General features: G+C 30.4%; 3 protein-coding genes across 4 annotated transcripts; 2 read left to right on the forward strand and 1 right to left on the reverse strand.

The window, feature by feature from the left end:
- Positions 1–7,505: 7,505 nt before the first annotated feature.
- Positions 7,506–8,606, forward strand: LOC145951898 (zinc finger BED domain-containing protein DAYSLEEPER-like). 2 transcript variants are annotated; one of them, XM_083064080.1, is made up of 3 exons: positions 7,506–7,825; positions 7,929–8,250; positions 8,326–8,606. In XM_083064080.1, the coding sequence occupies exons 1-3, from the start codon at positions 7,523–7,525 to the stop codon at positions 8,391–8,393; spliced, it is 693 nt and encodes a 230-aa protein (XP_082920206.1). In that variant the 5' UTR covers positions 7,506–7,522; the 3' UTR covers positions 8,394–8,606. The 2 variants fall into 2 exon arrangements, with proteins under 2 accessions (XP_082920206.1, XP_082920207.1); XM_083064081.1 differs by having other exon boundaries at positions 7,929–8,198.
- A 5,896-nt stretch (positions 8,607–14,502) lies between these two features.
- Positions 14,503–19,743, reverse strand: LOC109792174 (ultraviolet-B receptor UVR8). Its single transcript, XM_020351552.3, has 6 exons — positions 19,563–19,743; positions 19,071–19,235; positions 17,089–17,124; positions 16,806–16,963; positions 15,700–16,528; positions 14,503–15,160 (listed from the first exon to the last, which is right to left on the reverse strand). Exons 1-6 carry the CDS (start codon positions 19,642–19,644, stop codon positions 14,706–14,708), a joined length of 1,725 nt encoding a protein of 574 aa, XP_020207141.1. The 5' UTR covers positions 19,645–19,743; the 3' UTR covers positions 14,503–14,705.
- A 4,338-nt stretch (positions 19,744–24,081) lies between these two features.
- On the forward strand, positions 24,082–26,986 carry LOC145952084 (uncharacterized). Its single transcript, XM_083064307.1, has 4 exons — positions 24,082–24,549; positions 25,791–25,909; positions 26,006–26,162; positions 26,736–26,986. Exons 1-4 carry the CDS (start codon positions 24,082–24,084, stop codon positions 26,736–26,738), a joined length of 747 nt encoding a protein of 248 aa, XP_082920433.1. The 3' UTR covers positions 26,739–26,986.
- The last annotated feature ends 860 nt before the right edge of the window (positions 26,987–27,846 follow it).

A 27,846-nucleotide genomic window follows, 5' to 3' on the forward strand; every position in this document is an offset into this window, starting at 1 on the left:
ATGGCCAATTACAAACCAAGATAAAAGAAAGCAAAGGCCAAAATACAAAAGGCCGAAAATTCACAAGAAAGAAACAATTAGGAAAACAAAATTTTCAAGTCTTCAACTCCTCCAATTTGGCTCCCCTTCATAAGGAACAAACAAAGTTAGTCCTCTCCTTTGGTGTTTGCACTCTTTGAGATTTGATATCCTTCTCCAAAGCACTTGGGACCTCACGGATTTAGTCTCCACTCAATCCCCCAAAGAAATTTTGCTAAGGGTATCTTGGAGATAGTACTTCACCTACACTCAAAGACAACAAACCAACCAAGAACAAGAAGGAGGCCAAAGGAATAAAAACTGAAAAAGCTTAATTAAATAGCTAAACTCAAAGAGAGATTAATGAGACAAACATAAGAATTTCAAGGAAGACAAGCAAAAATTAAGACACATTAAAAAGGCTAGCACTCAAAAGAGAAAATCCTAGAATGGCACTAGAATGGAATAAGTCTTTAAAGGTTTTGCAATTGTAAACTTAAGTCCTTTTTGGTAAAGGTCCAGCCACGGTTTTGTGTCTCAAAGAGGGTCCAATAAGGTCCAAAAATTCAGTCCAAGTCCAACTCCAATGTGCAAGGGTAATTAGGTCAATGTCCACAAGTCTAGCAACAAGTCCTTTTTGTTTTTCTTTCTTTTCTTTTAGTCTTTTTTGGTCACGTTTTTTTTTAATTTTTCGGTCCATATTTTTCTTCTATTTTCTTTTTAAATGTTGCTTGGTTTTTACACTTGTGGGTGATTAAAAATTCAGCACATATAAGGAGTCAAAAATAGAGAGACAAGTGGCAACACATGAGTGGGTATAGAAGCATTTTGTGAGTGGAGTGTGTCTTGTACTATTTTCTTTTTGGTGCATATTTTTTTCAAAGATTCCAGCACTCACACACAAAACTTATCACTCACACATGTGCATAAAAGGACAAAAGAATAATCATGTAATGATGTGCATGGAAAGGTGGCCAATCATGTATGTGTAGGAAGGAAATAACACATAGATTTCAACACAAATTTGGAGGATGCCAAGGACTAGTTAACATGCATGAATGACCTCTAAATGGTGCAGCAAAATTTAGGCCACCTCATGGAAAAACACATACATTTCATATTTTCATGGTTTCATACATCAAATGGGTGCATCATACATATATTTTTTTGTCTTTTTGAGAAAGGTGAGATAAACACAACTTTTGACAAAACTTTAAAGGTAAAAAGATCAAAAAGAGATGGAAGACATGTTCTTGATGTTCATAATATATTTTTCCAGCAACAAGAGTAAAAACAAAAATGGCACACAAGAACCTAAAACTCAAGAAAAACCCTAAAGCATAAAAGGAGGCTCATGAATAAGCAATGAACCATAGAATAATATGATGAGACCTTATGGTAAAACTTTCATGGTTGACAAGGAGACACAAAAATGACGCAAATCAAGACTCAAGAAATAAAGACTCAAAGAAAATGGAAAGGAAGCTAGTTACCCTTAAAGATAACCTAAGCTCTTGATACCAAATGATGGACTCCTTCCACCAAGGGGATGATCAAACGTTCAATGGTGAAGAAGAGCTCCTTTCCAAGGCCAAGATGGTGACCTTAGAGGGTGGACGTTCCTTCAAGGGTGAGGCTAAGTGATGGTGGGTGTGAAAGGTGGAGTCTTGGGCGAATAGGAGAAAGGTTGGGAGGATGGTGTTTTGGGTGTTCTAGTTGGCTCTCTTCACTAAGTGGAGGTGAAGGCCATTCAAGGTATCCCTAAACTCACTCTAAGGAGGAGATAAGAGAGGTAGGCCGAATTGACCTAGTGACTAAGGAGAGGATTTGAGGCAAAAATGCTCACTCAAATTCATATATTCCAAAGTATTTACATAATGCATAGCCTAGGGTATTTATAGGAGTGGGAGGCATCTAGGGTTGCATTTGGAGAGTGCATGGACAAAATTCACAAGCCAAATGCACACCAAATGAAATGCAAATGAACCCTAGATGCAACTTGGTGGCCAAGGATGGAATCTTTGGGATTAGTTAGGATACATCTAGATGCATGATAAGACCATGCAACCTTTGCCCTCCACTTGGGCCTGAGCCTTTCTAACACCAAAAATAGGTCCAAGAGCCACAAAAAATATGTCTAGGTTTTGTTTCCACCCTAATCAAATACCTTAGCCCAAAAATAAAAACCTATGATCTAAAACACCCCATAATACAAGGGTAAAATGGAAAATATAAAAGAAAATAAATCCTATGACTAAAATACCCCAAAATACAAGGGTAAAATTGGAAATACAAGTAAAATAGATCCTATGTCTAAGATACCCCAAAATACAAGGGTAAAAAATGGAAAATCAAAGATAAGGGCAAAATAGGCATAAAGATAAATTCTAGGCTATCAAAGCTTAGGAGAGTGATTAGTGTATTTTAATCTTGAGAAGCATGTCTTCTAAGGTTTTGACTTCCCTATCCTCTTCCACTTTCTTAGCCATTGGCTTAGTGATGGGTCTCATATGAAGCTCCATGGATGGTCCTCCATCATATTATGTCTAGTTCTTGATTAACTTGATTAAGTTTCACTATCTTTGCAAAAATACAAGTATTCTTTTACAAACCACTTTTGGTTCATCCTATGTATTATTTGACTTGACTCTTCAAACAATTATTAAAGTATTCTTTGAACAATGAAACCTCTCTAGACCTCAACAACAATTTTTTTTCCATAAAGTCTATTTAGGCTTCAAGCTAAAACAAAAAGTTAAAATTGGGTAAAAATAATTGTTTCATCTTACTCACAAGATATGATACAACAATTAAGTGTTGATTTTTACACAAGTATAATGAAAATGAATTTTTACAATTGATGTTCTCTCTTTCTTTCATAGTCTTCAATCTTTTTTATATAAGTTTTTGATGAAGTTGATTATTGCAAATCCTTAAACTTCACTCGTAGGCTTACTTTGTCTTTCTTTGTATTATTTCCTTGTAGAATATGATGTTCATTAATGTATTAAATGTGAGTATTAAATTTTTTTTTACCAAATTGTCACTTCTTATCTAATCAAGGAGGTTACTTATTGCCTTTAAGATACAAAAAGAAGGAATTGTTGCATGTGTCAATCAAAATGACTTTATTTGTGACTTTACACACTTCAAGATATCTATTTGTCCTTTCTATAATGAAAAAAATCATTTATTTTTAAAGTTCAAGTTCCAAAAAAGTTTTTGTTTCTTCGATTTGTTATGGAATAACACAAACATAAAAGATATGATTACATAATAAATGATATATTTATGCATTCATCTTAAATAGGCGAAGTGTTTTGTTTGAGAAACTACATGTCAATATAACCAATTATCTTATAATGTTACTTTCTTATATGATCTTAAAAACCTTTCTTTATAAAAAAAAATGTTATAGTTTATTAACATTAAAACATCTTTAGATTCCAATCTCTTTGTTTATATTAATTGATTTATGATTTAATTTTGTGTATTATAAGTCAATTTTATATAATTAAATTTATGTTTATGCGAATAAACACTAAATTTAAAATAACATAATAATTTAATTTTAACCAAAAACATTTTTTACATAAAATAATTTATAATATTAGATATTGTTAAAAAAATAAAAATTTATATTCATTATTTTTATTATGGAAAATGAAAATAGTCACATCACAAATTGTTAAGAAAATAACATCTTATTGCAATGATTTTTTTTTGTTGGGATATATCATATGTGATATAAAACTTAAATTGTTAAAAAAAACTAGTTTTGATAATAGAAAAATGATAAAATAGCAACAATAATTACTATTGTCAAAATATCACTAGTAGCAATGACATTTAAAGTTATTAAAAAATTTTTCGTAATAACACTTATCGTCACAACACATAACAACATTTTTTTGTTGAGATAAGCATTTTTATTGATGATTATAATTTTTTTTCAACGATAAACGTCGTTGCAAAAAGTACTTAATCATGTATATATGCATCTTCATGCTTAAACCTGAGTCGTTGGTTAAGCTCCATAGTTTGTGTAACATCCCATTTTTTAAAAAATAAATAATAAATAAATTAGAATAATTAGAATATTATAAGAAAATTTTTTTGTTAATAAAGTAAAAAGAAAAAGATAAATTAGAATATTTTGGGCTAGACTTTGAGCCTAACTCGAAAGTTAATTTAAAAGAAGAAAATGGGAAGGATTATGTTATTGTTCATGTCTTCTGAAACCTAAAGCACTTGTAGGAGGAAACTTAAAAGAGACCATCAGGGAAGACACTGATTAGAGACCAAAGCTATAAGAAGCATGCTATTCAACAGGACCATCATTCTTGGTAGGAGGAATGAGATTATCAAATTCTTTGCACATATATGAGGGATAAGGGTAAAGGTAAGATCCTTAAACCCCATAGGTTGTTGAATTTAATTGATGTGACTGCTTATGAATGGATTAATGCTTTATTCTTTTATATTATATGACTTTAAAAGCTAATTAACATTGTATTGAGTTGTTGGTATAGATTGGTGTATTTGTAGATTTGGATATATTGTGTATGAACTCAAGAAGTTTGATGGATTAAATAAGTTGCATGAATTAAGAGTATATTGTGTATAAACTCAAAAAGGATGTGTATGAATATATTAGGTGTTAGAGTTTATGTATGATTTGAGAGTTTTGGTATAGTTTATTTAATTCCAAAAATTTTGATAAGAACATATCTCAGTATTTAGGTGATTTCTCTCTAGTTGATTAACCAAATAGAGTTCGCTTGTTGGGTTAGAAACTAGACATTTGAGGCTATAGTTTAGACTCAATAATCATATAAAAATGTTAACAAACAACCAATTTATATGAGTCACAAGATGAGTCTCATTAGAGCCGTCAAAATGGGCCGTGGCCCGTGGGCCAACCTGGCCCACCTTGAAAACGGGCCGGGCCGGGCCAAAATAAATAGCAGTTTTATGTTAAGTGGGTAAATTCAAACCCGGCCCACTTTTACCCGGCCCACTTGGGCTGAACCCGTAGTGGGCCGGGCAGCCCACCAGCCCACTTATTTTTTTTTTATTGAAACCGAACAGCCAGGAGCTAGCCCAGCCCAATAGACAAGTTTCACTGCTTCAGTTAAAAAACAGTCAAAAAATTAAAACCCTATTCTAACAAGCAAACGGGAGTACGGGACCACGTCCACGCCGCAGTGCTTCACGAAGGCTGTGTTTCAACTTTCACTGCTTCAGTTCGGAACTACGCACAGTGCTTCACGAAGACTTGTTTCACACTTTCACTGTTTCAGTTTGACTAAGGCTTGACACGAAGGTGCCCTTCTATATAAATGTTAATCTTTATTGATTTTTCTAGCATTTCAGTGGCCCCTTCATATCATTTTCAAACCGACAAAATTATTATATCTTTTTGGTTCCAACAAGCTAGAGATATGTGGATCGAAATTTGAACACCTATAATTCATTCATGTTTATTAATTAAAAAATATATTTTTCAATATGTCGTACCAATTTCTTATTTACACTCTAATTTATAAGAACCGAATTAGCTTCTATTTTTTAATGCAAAGTAGTGTAGTTTGTTTTAGGGTTTAGGACTAATTATTTAATAAATATATTGGGTGATGGATTAGTGTTGTTTTTTTTAACAAATTATTTAATAAAATAGATCTATTTGAACTACTGGAGTGAATATAATAATGAAGGATTAAAGTAATATATATAGAGTCCAATTGAAACATGATGTCATCATTATAATGATGATGAGTTTAAAGAAACTTCTATATTGGAAAAGTTTCACATACTTTTGAGGTGCCAAATATAATTCATCGAGTTCATAATTTCAAGCATTTAATTATTTCCGGTTTTTAATGATACAGGTTTCGCTTTTCCGGTTTTTAATGTTAAATTATTAACACTAATTAGCATAAATTGTAGATGATTATATTTTCAAAATTTGAATCCTAAGTAGCATAAATTAAGAAATTATTAAATATATCTTTTGTGATGTTATTGTTTCTTTTATTGTAGTTTCGTATAGTTACCATTTAGACATTGCTATATATTATTAATGTCTTGATATATATTATTATTAGTGATATATTGGTGTTTAATTGTATGAGTAACTTTCTTTTTATTAATGCTTTCAATATACAGAATGGAATCTGAAACCCATGAGCAAATTATTGATGTTGGGTTAAATGAACAACTTTCTCCTATTATTGAAGATATTGATGATTCTAGGCCAACTAAGAAACCTAAAACAACCACATCTAAAGTTTGGGATAATTTTACTAAACTTGGGGTAAAAGATGGTAAAGAAAAAGATAAATGCAACCATTGTGGTAATGAATATGTTTGTGGTGGTGTAAAAATAGGAACTTCATCCATGTTACGTCATTTGCAAAAGTGTGTCATCTTAAAGCAAAAACAAAAATCTGCACAAATTGGAAATATGATAATTGATCAAGCTGGCAAGCTGAGGTCTAGAGAAATAGATCAAAAACATTTTGAAGATTTGCTTTCAAGGGCTATTATTGAACATGGGTTATCATTTAGTTTTGTTGAGTGTAAGTGGATTAGAGAGTTATTTTTGTATTTATATCCTGGGTTAAGAATTCCTAGTAGGAATACAGCTGTTTCTAACCTTTGGAGGATTCATGATGAAGAAAAAGTAAAGGTGAAAAATGCAATGCGTAAAGCTCATAGTAGGATTTGCTTAACATCTGACTGTTGGACATGCATAACTCAGGAAGGATACATTTGTGTAACTGCTCATTTTGTTGATTCTAATTGGAAACTGAATAGTAAGATTCTTGCCTTCTCTAAGTTAGATCCTCCACATGGTGGTCATGAAATGGCAAAAAAAATCTTTGAAATCTTGCTTGATTGGGGGATAGATAGGAAAGTGTTTTCCATAACTTTGGACAATGCAAGTGCCAATGACACAATGGTAAATTTCATGAAAACACAATTTAATTTGCAAAATAGTTTGATTTGTAATGACTCATATTTTCATGTGAGATGTAGTGCACATATACTAAACCTCATTGTTCAAGAGGGTTTGGGGGTGGCTAGTGGTGCTTTGAAAAAAATTAGAGAGAGTATAAAATATGTAAGAGGATCGGAAGCTAGAAAGATTGCTTTTAAAGAATGTGTGCTTCAAGTGAGGGGTATTGATACTAAGGTGGGTTTGAGAATGGATGTGCCCACTAGATGGAATTCCACTTATGTTATGCTTGATAGTGCAATTAAATACAAACGTGCATTTGGTTGTTTGGCTATTCGAGATAGGAATTATGTTCATTGCCCATCAGATGATGAGTGGAATAGGGCTGCAAGAATGTGCGAGTTCTTAAAGCCTTTTTTTGTCATGACAAATTTGATATCAGGGTCCACTTATCCAACATCTAATCGGTACTTTATGCAAGTTTGGAAAATTGAAAAATTGTTGCGTGAATTTGTTATGTGTGAAGATCTAGTGATTAAAGAGATGACTTCAAAAATGATGACTAAGTTTTCAAAGTATTGGCATGATTATTGTGAGATTCTTGCCATTGGTGCTATTCTTGACCCACGAATGAAGTTTGGAGCTATTCAGTTTGCTTATAGAAAAATTGAGCCTTCAACTTCTGAAGAGAAAATTAGTGCTTTAAGAAAGAAAATTTATGAATTGTTTGAAGAGTATGAAAAAGTAAAATCAAATGAGTCAAATGCTTCAACTTCTAATGTGTCTCTTCTTCCACCACAACCAATTTCATATACAGATGATGAGCAAGTACTTGATACCTTTGATGTAAGTTAATAATTTTTTTAAGTACTTTATTTAATTTCATTTTTATTTAGTAATTATCATTGAATAATGAATATTGAATTTATTTTTCTTTGTAATCTCTTAGGAATATGTTGATTATTTGAGCCAAAATGCTACTGCTAATGGAAAATCTGAATTGGATCTATATTTGGAGGAAGGAAATCTTGATCCAAAGTTTCATGAAAAGTTAGATGTGTTAGCTTATTGGAGGGATCGTCATGATCGTTATCCAAACCTCTCTCGGATGGCTTGTGATGTGCTGAGTATTCCAATCACTACAGTTGCTAGTGAATCTGCTTTTAGTCTTGGGTCTCGAGTGCTAACTAAGTATCGCTCTACCATTCTTCCTGAAAATGTAGAGTTACTCATTCTAACCCAAAATTGGTTACATGGTTTTGAAGAATTAGGTAATTTTTATAATGAAAATTTTCTTATTTATTTTTACAATAACTCATCCTAACACTTTTTTTCCCTATTTGTAGATGGAGATAAAATGGATGTGCAAAGAGAAGAAATTGTTATTGACATTTCCGTGCAAGATTCTAATTAAGTTTATTTTGCAAGACTTTCGTATGATAAAATATTGAAGCTTTTTATTTTGAAGTTTGGAGTTTGATTATGGTTTGTAGTTAATTTTGTATGATGAGACATTGAAACTTTTTATTTTGGAGTTGGACTTTGATTATGGTTTGTAGTTAATTTTGTATGATGGAACATTGATATTTTTTATTTGGACTTTTAGCATGGTTTGTATTTAATTTTATATGATGAGTTATGATTTATGACTATTAATAATGTTAATTGTATGATTATTATGTTATTTGAAATTTGAAATTTTGTTTTTTTTTGGTGGGTTGGTGGGCTGGCCCGTTTGACCCACCAACCCGTGGTGGGCCGGGCCGGGCCATAAAAATTCTAAAAAAATAAAAAGTGGGCCGGGTTGGGTTGGCCCGTTTTTAAGGTGGGCCAAAGTGGGCCGGCCCACATGGGCCGGACTGGCCCGTTTTGACAGCTCTAAGTCTCATGTTCTATGTGTGAAACATAATGTCTAAGACGTATAAGCATTGCGAGGACCCTTAGATGATTGAATTAAGTTTTGTGGTATTCATAAAAGTTATAGGCTAGGATGGTAGCTTTCTAATCCCACTAGAATCACCTAAAAAGGAGGTCTATAACTCAAGTTATGATCTAAATAGTGAGTAAATATCAAGTTGTCAAAGTTAAGATTAAATACTATAGATTTGTAATTTTTAAAAATATTAGACAATAAAATCAACTCTTGAAGTCAACATAAAAGTTATAGATAATTATCTTAAATTTCTAATAAAATTAAGATCAATTTGATATCATAGATTCATCTTTAGATAACACACTTAAACCACACATCATAGAAACTTGAGATAAAAAGAGATAATTTATGAGTTATATTTTTGAGTTGTTTTATTATTTAAGTACCTATATGTGATATAAGTAATCATAGAGTACAATATTATGATGTTTTAGGTTTGATGATGATGATGAGGTTATGATTGAGATGTTATAATAATGATGTTATAATGATGAACTCTATAATACGTGATGGATGAATAATGAGTAATAATAATGTATAATGTTATGTTGTGTGAACATGTTGTATGAGAAGTTATAAAGATGTATGATACGTTGAAGTACTATGAGTAATGTGATGAGATACGATGAATAAGTCTCATACTATGAACTAGAAAATGACGAATTGAATTATTGTATACTGTGAGAATATTAACAATGAGATATGATGAATAAGTCCAGTGTTGTGGACTAGCACTTGACAAGTTGAGTATGCTTATTGTGTTGTTGTATTGAGTTCATGCATTCATACTTTGTTTTGTATGATAGTGTGAGTCTATGCAGGTGCGATATCATAGATCATCTACTTGTGTCCCAAAGAGTATTATGGTGGGAAAACCTCTAACAGGAATGAGAGACTACCATGACCAACTATAACACTTTGATAGAATCCTAATAGACATCCCCTAGTTAAGGTGGTTTGGAGGATCAATATTGATGGGTGGTCCCTACACTATTTGATGGGGTAGTTCTATTATATTACTCTTAAGCTAATTTGCATTCTCTACAATAAGGAGATTGAGACCACAAGCATATAAAGTTAGGAGCATGCATTGCAAAAGTCTTAATTATGATTCAGATATATTGTATGACTTGTTAGGTGCATATGATGAATGAATGCATGGAAATGATTATAGTAATTGTATAAAAGGATGCTTATATGTGTGTGAAATGTGATTGATGTTATAATTGTGTGTGTCTACCTATGTACCTTATATTTGTTGTGTGCGGATGAGATGTATTCTCACTCCCTATATTTGTACGTTTATGTTTGGGTGCAAGACTAGTACATGTGCACAAAGATGTGTTTGATGAGGAAGAGACATAAAGAAAGGTCTTGCTCTGATTAGTTTGATATTAGGACAAGAAATTAGTTTATAATAGATTTCACTTGGACTATAGCTTTTTTTTTTGTTTAATTGTTGGGATTTTCTTAAAAAGGGTGGTTTGTGCCTTATTTTTAATTTTATATATTGTTTACTATGTTGCTTAATAAAGTTGTAGGAATAGATTGTGAACCCTTTTATTGAATATTGATGCTTAGAAAAAAAAATTATGAAAGGTTTTTAATTTATTTTCTTAATTATTTAAATTCTTTTGTTTGATTATTCAGGGGAGAATAGTGTCACAATTGTTGAGCTTAGAGGAGCCTGAACTTGATGAGGTCAAGATTATCTCTGAAGCTTAAAGGAGTTTTGATGATCACAAAATGTGTGTCAAGGACAACAACAAACAACAACAACTTAGAAGACAAAAACAAAGTCAAAGAGAATGCTATGTAATAAGGATTAGTATATAAATTGTTTTGAATGAGTTTATATGTTGTGTGTGCTGTGTGCATAAGCAAAATCTATATCTAAACTAATTAGAGAGTGTGTGATGATGAGTTAAAAAGACTAGAAAGTTATTTTGAGACTTAAAACGAAGTTTTGAAAACTAACTCAAAATAATCGATTATCATTAAATATAATCGATTATTCCAGCAACAGGCAGAATGGGATGCCTTGCTACAATAATCGATTATTTGCCAAATAATCGATTATCCCAGAAATAACTCTCTGGAATAATCGATTATCCAGCAAAATAATCGATTATATTATTCTTGGTTGGTTTCCAGAAAGCTTGAAGAACAAAATAATCGATTATTTTTTAAAATAATCGATTATCTGGTTCTGAAACTTTTATAAATAGTTTAAACTTTTAGAAACTTCAGAACAGAGTTAGAATTGAGAATCAAATTTAGAAAAGCGTTTTTGTGGAGTCTTTGTGACAATCTTGGAGAGTTTTCTTTGTGAATCCAAGCAGAAAAACGTTTGTGAAAATAAACTTTGAGAAAGGATCATCATCATCATCACATTCTTGAAAGGGGAAGATTAAGATTTGCTTCTGAATTCCAGGTGAATTCGTTCCTTTATTCTTTGTGAATACGTGTAAAAATCTTGAGAAGGGTTTCTCAAGTGGTAGGGATTCTTGTAGTGGGTTTCTACAAGGGGTGCTTTCTTGGGGTCAAGAAAGTGGTTATCTTTGGTGTTGAAGTATATGCATGTGTGGTATGTTTGTAAACCTTCTTCATTGAGATAGTGGAACAAATCTTGATCAGGTGCTGATTGAGGACTGACTGTAGGTCACATGTAGAGTGGATGAACCAGTATAAAAGACTTGTGCAATCTTCTTCTACCTTTATCTTTTACTTTGAGTAATATCTTGGTTGAACATTAAAGAAGATAATTCTTGATTAACATGTGTGTGTGAATATTGATGGTTTAATCTGAATTAGAGCATTACATTTGAACCTCATTATTTTGTAATCAAGGAAGCATATAGCATTCATTTTTCTATAAGCAAGTCTTTGAAGAAACTTCATTGAAAATTCAGTCTTAGAAAAGTTTAAGTGAAATAAAGATCCTAAATACTCTGAAATTTTTTAAAGGGTCATAGAATCCAATTCACCCCCTCTCTTCGATTGTGCCATTCTTTTCTAACAACAATTTGATCATCTAAACGATGATAACCATATAAATTAAAGGGCTTCACTTTTGTCACCATTTTAGTATAAGGGTAGAACACAATCCATCACTCGTCTTTATGATAGGGATACCTCCAAATTGAAGTAAGGTGATCTCTAGTGATAATCATTTACTAGGACGAAGTTGGATCAAGCTCCACCAATGTCGCATCCACATTCAATGGTTCAACATCAATTGCACCAATGTCAAGGGTAGACGATGCAATGTCATCTACTATTGTAGTTGATGTTCCTACAATTTCTTCAACATGTTGTGAGACTACCTCAATACTTGCATGTCAAACACAATAATGGTCCATAAAAGGAACCACAGTTTCAGTAGTTGGTGCAAATGGTACTATTAGAACTTCTTGGACTTGTGAAGAAATTAAAGGGACTTTAGCAAAATGTGTTGTGTTGCTTCAATAAAGGCTCTACGAAGAAAGAAAAGACACTAGAAGGGGGGTTGAATAATGTCAATCAAAATCTCACTTTTCATAAATAATAAAGTAGTAACTTTATAAAGAAGTGTAGGAAAATAGGTAAAAAAAACTAAACAGAGTATTTTTTTACTAGTTCATTTCAATCATCGAGACTACGTCCAATTCTTAATTTAACCAGATCAAGTTCCACTATCTTATGCAAAGATACAAGTATTCTTTTACCAAGCTACTTCTGGTTCAAACTTAAGTATTCTTTAACTTGTCTCTTCAATCAACTACCCAAGTATTCTTTCAACAAAAAGCCTTTCCAAGCTTTAACAATCGAGTATTCTTTTACAGACAAACCTTTCCAAGTTTAAACCAACAAGTATTCTTTTAAAGTTGGGTAAGCTAACTATGTTGTTTGGTCTTACTATCAAGACATGATACGAATAATTAAGTGTAGAGACTTTTTACAAAAACAGAATATAATTTTTACAATAATTGATTTCTCTCTTCTTTATGAAATTCAAACATCCTTTTATAGAGTTTCAATGAAGATGATTGTTACAAATCCTTAAGCGTCTCTCACAAGCTTGTTTCATTTGTCTTCATCTTTGTTCCTTGTGGAGAGAAGTGTCTATTGGTGCATTAAATGCTTTCACCAAATAGTCACTTCTGATCTAATTAAGGAAGTTAATTATCACATTTTAGGTATCGAAAATGTGGAGCTATGCGTGTCTTAGTTCAAAACAATTTTCTTTGAAAATTTTTGTGATTCATAAGATCCACACGTCTTTTTCTAACACAAGGCATGTATTTCTATTTCTTCTCTTTTGTCATTGTAGGTATTGAGGAAGTTGTTTTGCTTTGATCTGTTAAGGAATATTATACACAAAAGATTGATTTAATTATCAAACGTCATAAATGATATTAATTTCAAGTAAATATCTTGTAGAGGAAGTATTTTGTCTGTTAGACACTTATGTCAAGATAATAGATTGTCTTAGTGTATTTGTCCTACAAAGAGCATTCTTCTTATTGAATGATTTTAAAAAAATTTCTAAAAAAGTTTGTATTTGTTATCATTAAAACATTATGGCTAAGAGATCTAAGATTATCTTTTGATCTAACAATCTCCTTTTACTTAATATGGTACCTAATATGGCTAAGAGATCTAAGTCATAATGCAAGTAATATGTTACCTAATATTTTGATTACCAATTCATCTAAAAATTGAATTTTGAACACGTGTCAATGTAATCGATTATGCGACTTGGTAATCGATTATCCCAAGCTTCTCAGAACCTAGAATTGTGTTTCATTCTGTGGTAATTGATTATCTCCTCTGGTAATTGATTATCCCGATGAAAATCTTGATTTTTCAGCCTTATTTCAAGCAAGAGGTTCTGTTTTAATCTATTACTAGCTCTGATAATCTATTAACATAGAGGATATTTGAATATCCTTTTCCAGTAACAGACTTGATAATCTATTACCTTGAATGGTAATTGATTAACAATGTTATCTTGAAAACTCTTGTTTGAATTAAGTCATATTTCTATGTTTAAACACTTGGTAGTAAATTGCCTTTTCATGATAATCTATTACTTTATGTTTATACATGGAAATATTATATAATCAAGTTCTTAGATTCTTAAAAAGTTTGATTACTTATTGAATTAAACACTCATCATCATCATCAATTATAAACAAACACAAACACAAACACATGCCTATATATATTACAATCAATACAATATCCTTTTTCACAGGCTTAAGAAACATCTATAAAATATATCATCAAAATTAAAACATTCTTTAGGAGTCTTCAAGATGTCCCATCATCTCAACAAATAATACCTTATGTCCTATCTGACTTCTCTTTACACTCCATCTGACTAGTGTTACTATTTCACTATGAAAAAGTATGAGTTTTTGATACATACTATTCAATCCCCCTTCTAATATTTATCTCTTCTCGACATTAAATTCAACTTTAAGAGTTACAATTCACATTTTCATAAATAAACTCACAAAATAATAATCGAGCATAAAACCAATAGACTAAGAGGAGTAATGAGCAAGTTATACTCCAATAAAAAGATAGATACAACTACTAAGTATAACATCTAAACATTTTGTGGCATAAAAATTGAGGGTAATTTTTGCTCAACTATGTACAGAACTCTCACACAAGAGAGACTTACAAGGATATTATAACAAGTACAAAAGTAAATATCAAGACAATAATTTGAGCACAGATTGCCTATTAATATGCATGTGCAATCCTTTGACCAGAGTGATTTTCTTTTTACATGTATATATACTAATTTTCCACTCGCGAAGATTGTAGACATTCATTTATAATCTCCTTGATCCTTCTTTTCATCAGTTTATCTTTCACACCTGTAAGCATGTTTTGGTAGAGCATTTCCAACTTAATTAGCTTTGTACGATCTGCTGCCTCTAACATGTTCTCCCATTCCTTTGTTATATCAGATACACTTGAATTTTCTAATGAAGCATGGATATCTTGCTCACCAAAGGGTTCCCCAAAGATAGAACCATGAAGAATACTAGCATATTTTTCCATCACAGATAACTTTGTTTGAAGCAACTTCAGTTCTTTCAATGCTGAAGATAATCTCTCATTTGTTTCTATGACATCTTTAGCCTCATTTTTATTGTGCTTATTTGAGCTATGTAGTTCCTCTTGTTTGAAATCTTCTACAAGTGGAGGCCATAACACTGTAGTGGGCGTGTAATTATCCATAGTTTTACCTGATAAGATACAAACAAAGTCTCATATTATTATAATAAGAGGAGAAACATAAGTTTATAAGCACCACAAATATCTATTGGTATGATGCCTTTTGGGTGATACTAAAAGCAAATCAATGAGACTTTAAGAGCAAAATAGTCAATATCATACTAATGTATATAAATACTCATTACACAATAAAATACTATCATGTCCTTATATATAAGACCTTTTTATTTTTATTTTTTTTGCATATACCTTTTTATAAGGCCTCCCTCTAATTATTGGTTGCATTGATCATATTTTTTTTCTAGAATACTTTTATTTAATTAACAATTCTTATAAATAAAAGATAATAAATACTTAAGTTGAAAGAAAGGTTAGTTTTAAAAAATATATTAAATTATCAACAAATTTAATGTTCTTAAGTAAATTAAGTAATTTTTTTTTAAAAGATGAAATTTAATTGAAAGAGTGTTATAATTAGGGATGGAAGTAATATCACGTTCTTGAAAAAATATATCCCACAAAAAAACAATGAAAAAAAAAACATCATTACCATTTCCAAGAACTCCACTCCTTCCTCTACCCCAAGACCAGAGCTTATACCCCTCTTGTGCAACAATAACAGTATGAGCAGCCCCACATGCAACTTGAACTGGTTCTGGAAATTTAGGTTGGTGTGGATTGCATGAAACAAGAAGAGGAGAAAGAGCATCACCAGAATCTGTTCCACCATAACTATCATCCGGGCATAAGCCAAGACCCTTCTCCATTCCCCATGACCACACATCCCCCTCAGAGGATACAACACAAGTATGAAACAAGCCACAGTCAATAGAAACAAGATACACATTTTGTGGCAATTCTTTAACAGGCTCAGGAAGCAATGTGCTTTGTGTTGTTCCATGTCCAAGTTGTCCATTATCACCAAGGCCAAATGTCCAGCATGTGCTTTGTAATGTGTCACTAGGCCTCTTATTGCGGGTGAGCAAAGCAGTGTGAAAGGCACCACATGCTACCTCATAAATTGCACAAGGGGACTCAAGATCAAATGTTTTCATTTTCACCACTTCTGGTCGTGGCCTGTTCTTGGTGTCCCCTAAGCCTAATTGGCCATGGCTGTTGTTACCCCAAGAGTAGCACACTAGATCATCCACACCCTTGTATGATTCTCCACCAGTAACAAGTGCCACAACATGTTCATTTCCACATGCAACTTGAACCACAGTGTGACCATGAAAATCCCACACTGGTGTTGGAGTGAAATTACTTATAAGAGAGAAGCCAAGTTCTTTGCTTTGTTGAGGACAATTTCCCCACATCCATAAGGCCCCAAGATTGTCTATACCCAGAGACATCATTCCTCCTGCTTTGACAGCAATTATCTGTGAAACAGTCCAAAACATTTTTGTGAGACACAAACCTTGACTTACTTTTTGTTTTAAAACAAACATAAATAGGATACAGGGTCGACTTGAAACTCCTATGTTGAATTCCTTTAGTTTAAAATAATATTTGATTAGGATACAGGGTCGACTTGAACTCCTATATTGAATTCCTTTAGTGTAAAATAATATTTGATTAACTAAAGTCACACTCTGCGAACATAAATTAGTCCGGTTTTAAGACACTTTTTATATATAAAAAAAACAAATAGTTTACCTTTAGCGATGTTTTTCCTTCTGCTTCTGGAACAGTTGATGAAGAATCAGGGGGGTGCAACTCCAGAAACTTATTCAATAAGCAGGGCACTACAGAATAATCTCCATCACTATATTTTCTGCCATGGAAGTCCTCTCCATTGATACCAAGTTGACCATCCGTATAATAGTCAAGGATGTTGATAAACAATATTAATAAGTTGATTTTTAATAACTAAGAACAACGGAACAAGGGATTTCTTAAATTTAATTCCATCAAGGGATTTCAAGCATTTTAAGGATACATATATTGTAGCCCCAGCACCAAACAGATCCATCATCTGTTAACACAAAAGTAGCAAAAGAACAATTAGATAGGGGAAGAATCTTTAAATTCCATTTAAATGTAACATGCTGTTGCCATAAGTTTGCACTAGATAACTATTCATTTTATTTTACCAGATTGCAACCCTGAAGACATTTTAGGTCATTTCCATATTTAATTACCAAACAAGAAGCAGAAAAAATCCAAATAATGTATTTAGTATTCAATCTTAATAATAATTATGCCTCTTGAGTTTGTGTCTCCAAATAGTAAGGGTGAAGATTCACTTGCCCCTGCTTCCAAGTAATGTGACAATGTTGAACTTAGCAAGATCACCAGGAAAAAAAAAATAAAAAAAATAAAAAAAAAAAAAAAAATATATATATATATATATATATATATATATATATATATATATATATATATATATATATATATATATATATATTTCACTTCTCTGCACTTCAGACAATGTATAAATTCCAACATTAAATAGCCTCCATTAAGAATATTTTATTGAATTAGAAAAAATATCCATGTCGATATTTGATTTGTTGAAGGAACTTGATCTAAATTATGTTCATTTTAATAACAAGGCAAGAGTCTGTTCATATGATACCCAAAAATAAAAATAAAAAAAGCAAATTTCAACACTGGACAATTTATCAAGCACATCTACTTATCATTTTAGCATGAATAACAATCTTCAAAGCCAATTTATAACTACATGAGGTCATGAAAACTTGCACCTTACGAATAATCAAAAATGATAACTTATCCTTTTAAAAAGAATGGTGAACTATTTGTCTAGTTGAGATATAAATAAAGTATCATATCAAACAAGAGGAGAATAAAACATAAGCTAAGCTACACATATTTTCTAATGAATTTTCAATGGTTTTTTCCCCTATAACTTAAAAAGTTCCGATCATAAAAAAGAAAAACTTAAAAAGTTCCGAAAAGAAAAGTAGGTATAATAACCCTTCTTTTTCATCACATAATTTATTATTATTTTTTTTTTTACCACTCGGAATTCAAACATTAATGTGATATTACTTATTTTAGATTTAAATTTTCAAAAATTTTATTTTTGGTCATTCCTTAAAATGAAGACTATGTGTATTTTATAAATATTTCTTTCTCTTTATAGTTTAATGATATATGACTTTATTTGTTCCCTAATATTTTTACATTCCCATTAGCTTAAAATAGGAAAAAAATATTTCACAGTTCAAGAGTACCACATAATTATGATCTCGTCAATTTCTACATAATACACGATCAAGTTTTATAGTTTATTACAAAAAATATTAAAACTAGAATTTTTGTTATGCAGAGACTGACCAACTATATAGTCCAATAAGATGTGAAAACTAAAAATTAAGGCGGTAATATGTTTATTAATACTTATAATTATACGGAAAACTTTGATTTTAGAAGTGAATTTTTTTTTCTTAATTCAGTTTTTTTTAATAAATTTTAAAAATAATCTCTATTACTATTTTCTAATAATGTGACATTTATCAAGTTGATCACTTTTTCTTTTTTGCTGTAAGATATCAAGATAACCACTAATGTAACATGTATAAATTAAATAATGTTAAATAATAAAGATTATTTAAAACTAATACATGAGAATTAAAATTTTAAAAATATATAAAAATATTAAAAAAGTAAAAATCCTCACAACTAAAGACAAATTAAAAAATGCATTTTATTAAAATAAAAAAATCCTAACATCCCATTCTCTTATGCACTTTTCTTAATATACTCAGATTTGAATTTACTAAAACCTATAAAATCAGGAAAAAAAATTAAATAGAATATAAAACTCATCGAAATTTATATTTCTTTTATAAATTTTAACTAATAATATGTTTAAAATAGTGTGTTAAATAATATGTTAGTGCCATTTCTCATGTTGAACCACATGGACAGGTAATAAGTTTAAAATGTTAGAACCTGCCAGTGCAAGACTATGATAAGCACCCGCGGCAATTCCCACTATTCTGACAGAGTCTTCTTCTGAACCAAAGTTGACCTGAACCGGAAAATGCTGGTCGTGTTCAGAGCCTCCACCAAGTCGCCCCAGTATTCCTCTTCCCCAAGAATACACATGTCCATCCCCTACTCACCAAAATTATAAATAAAAAAAAAAAAGATTTCCTTTAATAATAACAAGTAACAATAGAAAGTGCAATGAACAAACAATATACGGAAATGAAAACATAGTAATATACGATTCTCGCACACTAACATGTCCATGGTTTCTGTGGTCCGACTCAGTTTTTTTACATAAGATCTCATATTTAATATGTGTACCAAAAAATCTTAGTTGGTAGAAAAGATCTACTAAAGATGTTTAATTAGATTCTATAGCAGAAATTAATTTGGTGAAATCAATGATGCTTTCAAAAATAATACATGACTCTCACACGTTGAAGAGTTAGTTACCGGTAAGAAGGAGAGTGTGCGCTTCACCCGCAGCAACAGCAACAACCTTAATAGAACATTTTCTGGCGGTGTTGTCCACCATTGTCTCGGTGTGCTTAGAATGTATATAATTAAGCAGAGAAAATAAAAAAACAGAAGAACCTATATTTAAGGCATGAGATATTCTCTGTTTTCCTTTTGGATCGTACCAAAACTTTAGACCAAACTAACCAATCAGGTGTACGTTTTCTATTTCATTTCGTAGTTGTTTTCTTCTTTGTTTTTATCATTAAACTAATCAAAAATACCACTCGCATAAATTTGTTTACTTTATCCAATAATTTATGATTTATGTAAATTAAAATTTTTTAATAAAGATCAAACTTATAAATTTTTTAAAAATTTAAAAATTATTTTATTAATTTTGATGAATAATTAAAAAAATAATTTATATGTTGATTTGGATTTATATAACGAAATATTATATCCAAATTTTATAAAAATTTAAAATTTGAAACTAAATATTAAGAATTTTTAATTTTATGATTAAATTATTAAAATTTAATTAAAATACAAATTGTAGAGTGTACAAACTTAATTTTGATACACCCACATTTTAATGATTTTTTCATTGTTATTTTTTTATTTTTTATTTTTATTTTGTCATTCTAAATTGATGTTTAGTGACTACTGACTAGATGTTTGCTTGGCAACAAATAATACTACTTAAGGTGCTAATTAGAGTACGAATACAAAACGACAAAGACTGCTGAAAATGATGATTGTGGTACTTCTACCCACGTAACTTCATCTGATAATTAAAAAGAGAATTTCTTTTTCGTTTTCAATACCTGTTGTCAAAAATGTCTGTTTAAAAGTGTAGCATATATAACAAGTCCATCTAAACAAAATTATCTAATATAATGTTTATCAGGTATATCAAGAAGACTGAGTGGATCAAGCAACACCTGGCTTCTTTTAATAGAGTTGGATGCAAATTAAGTTATCAAGAACCACGTTTAGCACAATTGTTTAGAGCAGATAGCAACCGATTAATCACTATTCCTTTAGATATTAATACATACTTGACGATGAATGTGATCAAATATATATTGGCAATTATCTGATTTAATCATAAAAACGACACTAGGAACTTGGAACTTTTTAATGATTATTATACTATTGGGGGTATATGATGCTGTGTGGAATGTTCTTGTAACAGTAAGTAAGCTGAGGTATGCATAAGGGAATAGGATTCGGATAAGACTAATATGTGTGTGATGACTACGTACGTATTCCTTGTTGATTTTTCAAGCATAATACTTCACGTCTCTGGTAGCTATTTTTGCAATCACGTCTGTCGATACCAGAATGAAAAAGAAATAGAAAAAAGGGTAATTCGATTATGTTGTTTTTGTATTCCAGCAAAAAGCTTTGTGTCATCTTATAGCGGAATATATTGTCAAATAAAAGAAAAACACTACTTACCTGACTATATATGCAAAATTTGACTATAACTTATAGAATAAGAGTAGATACATGTTTAAAAACATAGATGAGAATTTTTCTACCGAAAACTATTCTTTATTTTTTGTAAAGAAGTTTCTAAAAATGTTTCTAGTTTGTATCCAAATAGATTTTAAGATCAATTTTAGTATTGCTCTAGATTGAAGTAAATAAACCTACTCATCATGATCCAATTCATCTTGGTCCAAATTGCATCCTAGACCTAAACACCTAGGAGGAGGGAAGGATACTTCAACTAAAAATAACTAAATAATGTGACTCAAACATGTAATTGTGGATATACTAGTAGAAAAAAGGGTAATTTATGTCACTTTATTCTCGTCGAAAAAAGAAAAATCTGACGTTAAAAAAATGTGATAGCACTTTTATAATTATAATTAAGTTTTTTACGTCGGACCTCATAGGGGCTAACGTAAAAAAGAAAATCTACGTCGGATATAGCTTGTGTCTGACGTAGATTTTCCAATTTACGTTGGTCCCTACGAGGTCCGACGTAAAATATCTACAAATTTCAAATTTCTTCGCGTGCGCGTCAATATTTAAACAAGAGAGCTTTGAGTGTATGTGCAATTTGAGTCTTTTGAGTAAAGATTTCGTTTAAGTCTATTCACTACAAGAAAAATACAAAATAGCGACCGAAATTAGCGACTGAATTTTATCGATCGCTGTTTAGCGACCGATTAAAATAGCGACCGATTTAGTGACCGAAATTTATCAGTCGTTGTTTAGCGACCGATTTAGCGACTGAAATTTTTCAGTCGCTGTTTTGCGACCGAATTAGCGACGGATTAGAGTGGTAGCGAGAAAATCGGTCGCTAAATCGGTCGCTATTTACTTGTGTTTCATGAAAATATAATTTGCGACGGAATTAGCGACCAATTTTAAAAATAATTATCAAAGAATTGCGACCGAATTAAATTCGGTCGCTAATACTACAAAGCTAGGATTCGATCACTGGTTGTGGGGGCTATAAGCCAGCAGCCATACCATTATACCAACTTGATTTCTTAGTATTCTTGGGAAAGTAATATGTATATAATACATAAGCTTATAATTTTTATTATCTTATAATTTAATATTGGATTTCTTTTGATTATAAAACATAGTAAATAAAATCTAAAATTTGTATTAGTTTCTTTGATAAAAATATTTAATTAATTTTAATATATAATAAATTTAATATCAAAATATTTATTTGGATTTGAGTTATAATTATTATAATCTTTTGATTTAATATTAGATATCTTTTGATTATAAAATATAATAAATAAAATCTAAAATATGTAGCAATATCTTTATACAAATATTTAATATCAAAATATTTATTATAATTTTAATTATGATTTTTATAATCTTTTGATTTAATACTGGATTTCTTTTGATTATAATATTTTAATGTGTTTTATTTGAAATACCAGTTAAAATATTTTATTATCTTTTTATTTTAATTTATTATAAAATAATTAGAATATTTAATTTAGTATTATTAAAAAATAACCATTATAAGATTTAGTTTATTTAATTTCATTATTTATTATAATACTTTTAGTCATTGTATTGATAAAAAAAATATTTTTAATTAAAATATATTTAAAAATTTTAGTTAATTTATTATCATTCACTTACTTTATTAAAAAGTGATAAAATATAATTTATTTTCAATTAATTTAATAAATAAAAACTTTAAAATATATATTTAAAATGTGTAACAATTTCTTAAATATAAATATTGAATTAATTTTAATATATACTAAATTTAATATTAGAAAATTTATTATGATTTTAGTTATATTTTTTATTATCTTTTAATTTAATATTGGATTTCTTTTGATTATAAAATATAGTAAATAAAATATAAAATCTGTATCAGTTTCTTTGATAAAAATATTTAATTAATTTTAAAAATTTAATATCAAATTATTTATTATGATTTGAGTTATAATTATTATAATCTTTTAAATTAATATTAGATATCTTTTGATTATAAAACATAATAACTAAAATCTAAAATCTGTAATAATTTCTTTGATACAAATATTTAATATAAGAATATTTATTATAATTTTAGTTATGATTTTTATACTCTTTTGATTTAATGCTGGATTTCTTTTGATTATAATATTTTAATATATACTAAATTTAATATTAGAAAATTTATAAATATTTTAGTTATAATTTTTATTATCTTTTGATTTAATATTGGATTTTTTATTATTATGAAAGATATTTACCTAGATTTGAGTTATGATTGTTATAATCTTTTGATTTAATATTGGATTTTATTTATTATAAAACATAATAAATAAAATCTAAAATCTAGAGCAATTTCTTTGATACAATTATACAAATATATAATTAATTTTAATATATAATAAATTTAATATCAGAATATTTATTATAATTTTAGTTATGATTTATATAATATTTTGATTTAATATTAAATTTCTTTTGATTATAATATTTTAATATATTTTATTTAAAATATCAGTTAACATATTTTATTATATTTTCATTTTTATTTATTATAAAATAATTAGAATATTTAATTTAGAATTATGAAAAAAATAACTATTATAAGATTTAATTTATTTAATTTCATTATTTATTATGATACTTTTTGGATAATATTTTATAGATATGTGGTTGATTTTGAGAATGATCATGTTTTGATATGTATTAAAGTGCTCTATGGATTCTTTCGGGAAACCTATTTATGAGAAAGAGATAAAATAAGAATGTTTTGATCATGTTTACGGGAAACCTGTTTAATGATAACGAGAAAAAACATATTTTTATCACGTAAATTAAAAAATACTCGTAGTAATATATTTGAAAATAAATTTATTAATTTTTTTAAAAAGTTAAATTTATTAATATCATTAATATATAATAGACTTTTATTAGGATAGTCTAAAATTTGCTTATATTTTTTAGGGTTTTAAGTGAAGTAGGAATGGTCTAGGCTCCCCCTCGCATGCCCCCTTCTCCCTCCAAACCCCCTGGCCCCTAATCCATGCCGCAGGATCCCCAGAGCGGCGCTTGGGAGTACTTCTTCCCCTCCATCGAGAACATCGCTGGCCCCACCCTCAATGTCGCCGAAGAAGATGCCCTCCCCAAGGTTCAGGCTAAGGTCTTCCATGAAAAGCCCGCCAGGGTTGTTCACGAGGACCAGGTTATCACGCCTCAGAAGGATCTTCGTGTTCCTCAGCCTCAGCCTCAGCCTCAGCCTGAGCCTGAGCCCAAGCCCGAGCCTGAGCCCGAGCCTGTTCCTGTGCTTGAGGAAATGATGGAGACCCCGTTGCCCAAGGGCACCAAGATCAAGCAACAGATGCCGAGTTCTATGAAGCATTCCGTCAATCTGCAGCAGATATTTGCTGATCTCGATGATCATTTTCTCAAGGTTCCAAGAGTGCTCATGTTGTTTCCAAGTTGCTTGAGGCTACGCGCTTGCACTATCACTCCAATTTTGCGGATAATAGAGGTACTCTCCATACCTTTGTTGTTATATTAATCTGTTGTAGAGCAACTAAGTCTTTTTGTTCTACCATTATAAATCTTTCAATATGTAGTTATATTCTGAGAAAGCAAATGATTAGTTAGTTGGAGTGCTTCTTAAATAAGTTTCTCTAGATCGAGAAGGTGAACCTCTATTTGCTTTTATATTGCTGCTTCTTGTGTGATTCTGAATGGTGAACCTAACTGTGGTTTAACGTTAGAGAAATCTAGGCAACAACATCCATATTACTGCTCTTGTTTGCTATAGTTGTTGATGTGCTTAATCAGATGGCCACAGGTATTCAATTCATTGATGTTTTCAAAATTAAAATTATGTAGATGCATGCTTGCACAGTTGAAAACTCAACTGTTTAGCTTCACGTATAGTGCGCTAGCACTACATCCATGATCTCACTCTCTCACAGAGATAATGAAAGAGAAGACAATATGGTCGACTGGCTTAACCAATGAGTCTACAGCTGTTGTTGACATAATGAATCCTAATCAGTTCACACTCTGGTTAGTTGCTAATTAATTAAATTAAATCTCAAGTAGTAACTATGGTTTTTTTATTAGATGTTAAAAGAACCTTCCCATTTGTAGGGTCATTAACAAATTTTGGCTCTGATTGTACCCTTGATTTGTGTGCGTGTATCTTTGCTTTTGGTTCCCTGTCGTCATCAATTTTGGTGTTTGCTAATGTATTAATTTCTAAATCTGTGGCAGTGGTAAATATGCACGTAGTAGTAACAGATTTAGGTATCTGCATTATTGTTCTAATAATAATAAAAATAACCATTTGGAGTTTTTAATGTTTTGGGCTAGATTTTGCTATTAGCTAGTTGCCTAATTGAATATGAAACATAATATTCAAAAAACATATTTGTTTACTCGCAATGAATACTATATTAGTCCAACAGTTTTGTATGTTGGTGCTGGCTCAATGATTTATCTTTCATAGAGAAATTATATTTCATTAAATTATTTCTATATTAAAGAAAAGAGAATTGTGTGATAAGCGATAATAACTGATGGAATAGGAGAAAAAATATGATGTAACTCTTTTATGTATGATACTCCTCTTGAAAGTGACATTTGGATTTGGAATATCAAACGGCTAGCGCTTAACTATGAAGGCAGGGGAATTTAACTCTATTTGTTTTCATTTTCTACAATATAGTATTCAAATGCCTTTTCCTAAACTATTACTTATCAAACTTCCTGTAGGTGCCTATCATAATGCACAATGAGAGTGAACAAGCAAGGGAATGGAGTCAAGTTTTTAGTGAAGATACAAAAAAGCAATCGATTCCAGTCATAGCAGCTTGGCAATTGAATGAAAGAATGTAGTAATTTGTTTCCTACTTTCATCGTTTGTTATTACTGCTTCACAACCTTATGTACAACATATAATCTATAAGCTATACTTGTAATGATTTCAGGTACGGGGAACTACAGGGTCTCAATAAGCAAGAAACAGCAGACAGATATGGGAAAGAACAAGTACATGAGTGGCGAAGAAGTTATGACACACCTCCCCCAAATGGTGAAAGTTTGGAAATGTGTGCTGAAAGAGCAGTTGCCTATTTTAGAGACCAAGTAGGTGGTTTAGTCTTTTGTATCAAGGTTCCTTTTTATGAAAATTTAGAAAGACCATATAAGTTCTATCATTAAAAAAATTAATCGGTGTTATGTGTGTTAAAATTTGACATTATTGCATTTAATATAAAAGACTATTTTTTCTGGCACTGGATTAATATAAAAAAAAATTAATTACTATAAAATGTTTAAGATAGTGCTTTATGTGCATTGAGTCTGCCTGGACCAATATGCATTATGTGTGTTGGAGTCACTGTTGAATTGCATTGAGTTATGTTCGCTCACTTATCACAAAAAAATTGTTACCTTTGAATTTGTTCACCAATAGTTGTATTTTGATACTTGGATGTTCATGACATAATTCAATATAATATAATCGACTTTCTTTTTTGTATTGGAAATGTTGCAATAATTATTTTATAATCAAAAGGAATGCATAGTCTCTTGGAATATGCTCCTGTTCTTTTCTGTAACAAGTAATTTGCTTTATTCTAAAGCTGCATCAATTTTACTGTTTTATAATTTGAAATGTTTTTTCAGAAGAATTTAATTTTGATTTGTTGTCAATTTAAGTAAAACAGGTGCCACTACATGTACACTGTTATTAGGATTGGGCTAGTTGTGAATAGCTTGGATAGTTTGTACGAGGTGCTACATCATTTTGGTTAAAATGGGCTACCACATGATATATGTATAAATCCCATTGCCACCAAGAAGGTGCTACGTCATTTTGGTAAATATGAGTTTTCATTTATAGTAAAAGCTTTTTAGTGTTTTTGAAATAGTCGGAGCTTAAGATATATATATATATATATATATATATATATATATATATATATATATATATATATATATACTTTTTGTTGTATGATGGAATTTGGTATTATTTTTTTCCCCAAGAAAAAGTAAATAATAACATCTGAAGGTGTTGTGACTTTGTTTACACAGAAAGTTCTTTAAGTGAAGATCACTATGGAGGAAGAGAAACCAACAGGACTCGTTCTACTGAACAACATATGGGTTCAGATGTAAGATTATTTCTCTTTACTTTTTATTTCCTTTCATTTTTAATGGTTTCATTAATTGCTTTAGAAACAACATTTAAAGTGTCATTATGCTATCCTAGGGAAATAATTTATTTGTGAAACAAAATCCAAACTTGTTTACCTGCCAAAAGGATTGGCAAGATGAGGGAAAGGAAGAATCTAAAGAACTTTTTCTTTAGATTATTGTGTTACTTTTAAGTGTCTGTTGCCTTTTGTTTTTCCTGAAATGATATGAAGAACATGGGAATACAATTTAGTTTTTATAGAAATTGTCAAAATTTGCTTTTATCAATCTGTGCTATTAATAAATGTTCAATATTTTCATTGCTGAAATTTCCTTTTTACATTTAGGAATTTTCATTAATAAAATTGTCATTAATTTTAAAGTTTGCTGCATATATCTAATTTTGATATATCAATTTTGAAGGTTCCTGCTTCTCCATCTGGATATGACAGGGAAGATCATAGGAGTGAGAGGAGGCATCGCAGGGATGATTCAAGAAGTGATAGTGGAAGAGTGCGTCAACGGAACTACTATGAGAGTAAAAAATCTTATTCAGAAAGGGATTCACATAGTAGGTTAGGTATGACCGTGAACATAGTATAAGTGAATATGGTAGAAAGCGGGACAGATATGA

This window comes from Cajanus cajan, chromosome 9, assembly GCF_000230855.2.
Source record: "Cajanus cajan strain Asha chromosome 9, NIPB_CcT2T_4, whole genome shotgun sequence".
Taxonomy (NCBI): Eukaryota; Viridiplantae; Streptophyta; class Magnoliopsida; order Fabales; family Fabaceae; genus Cajanus; species Cajanus cajan.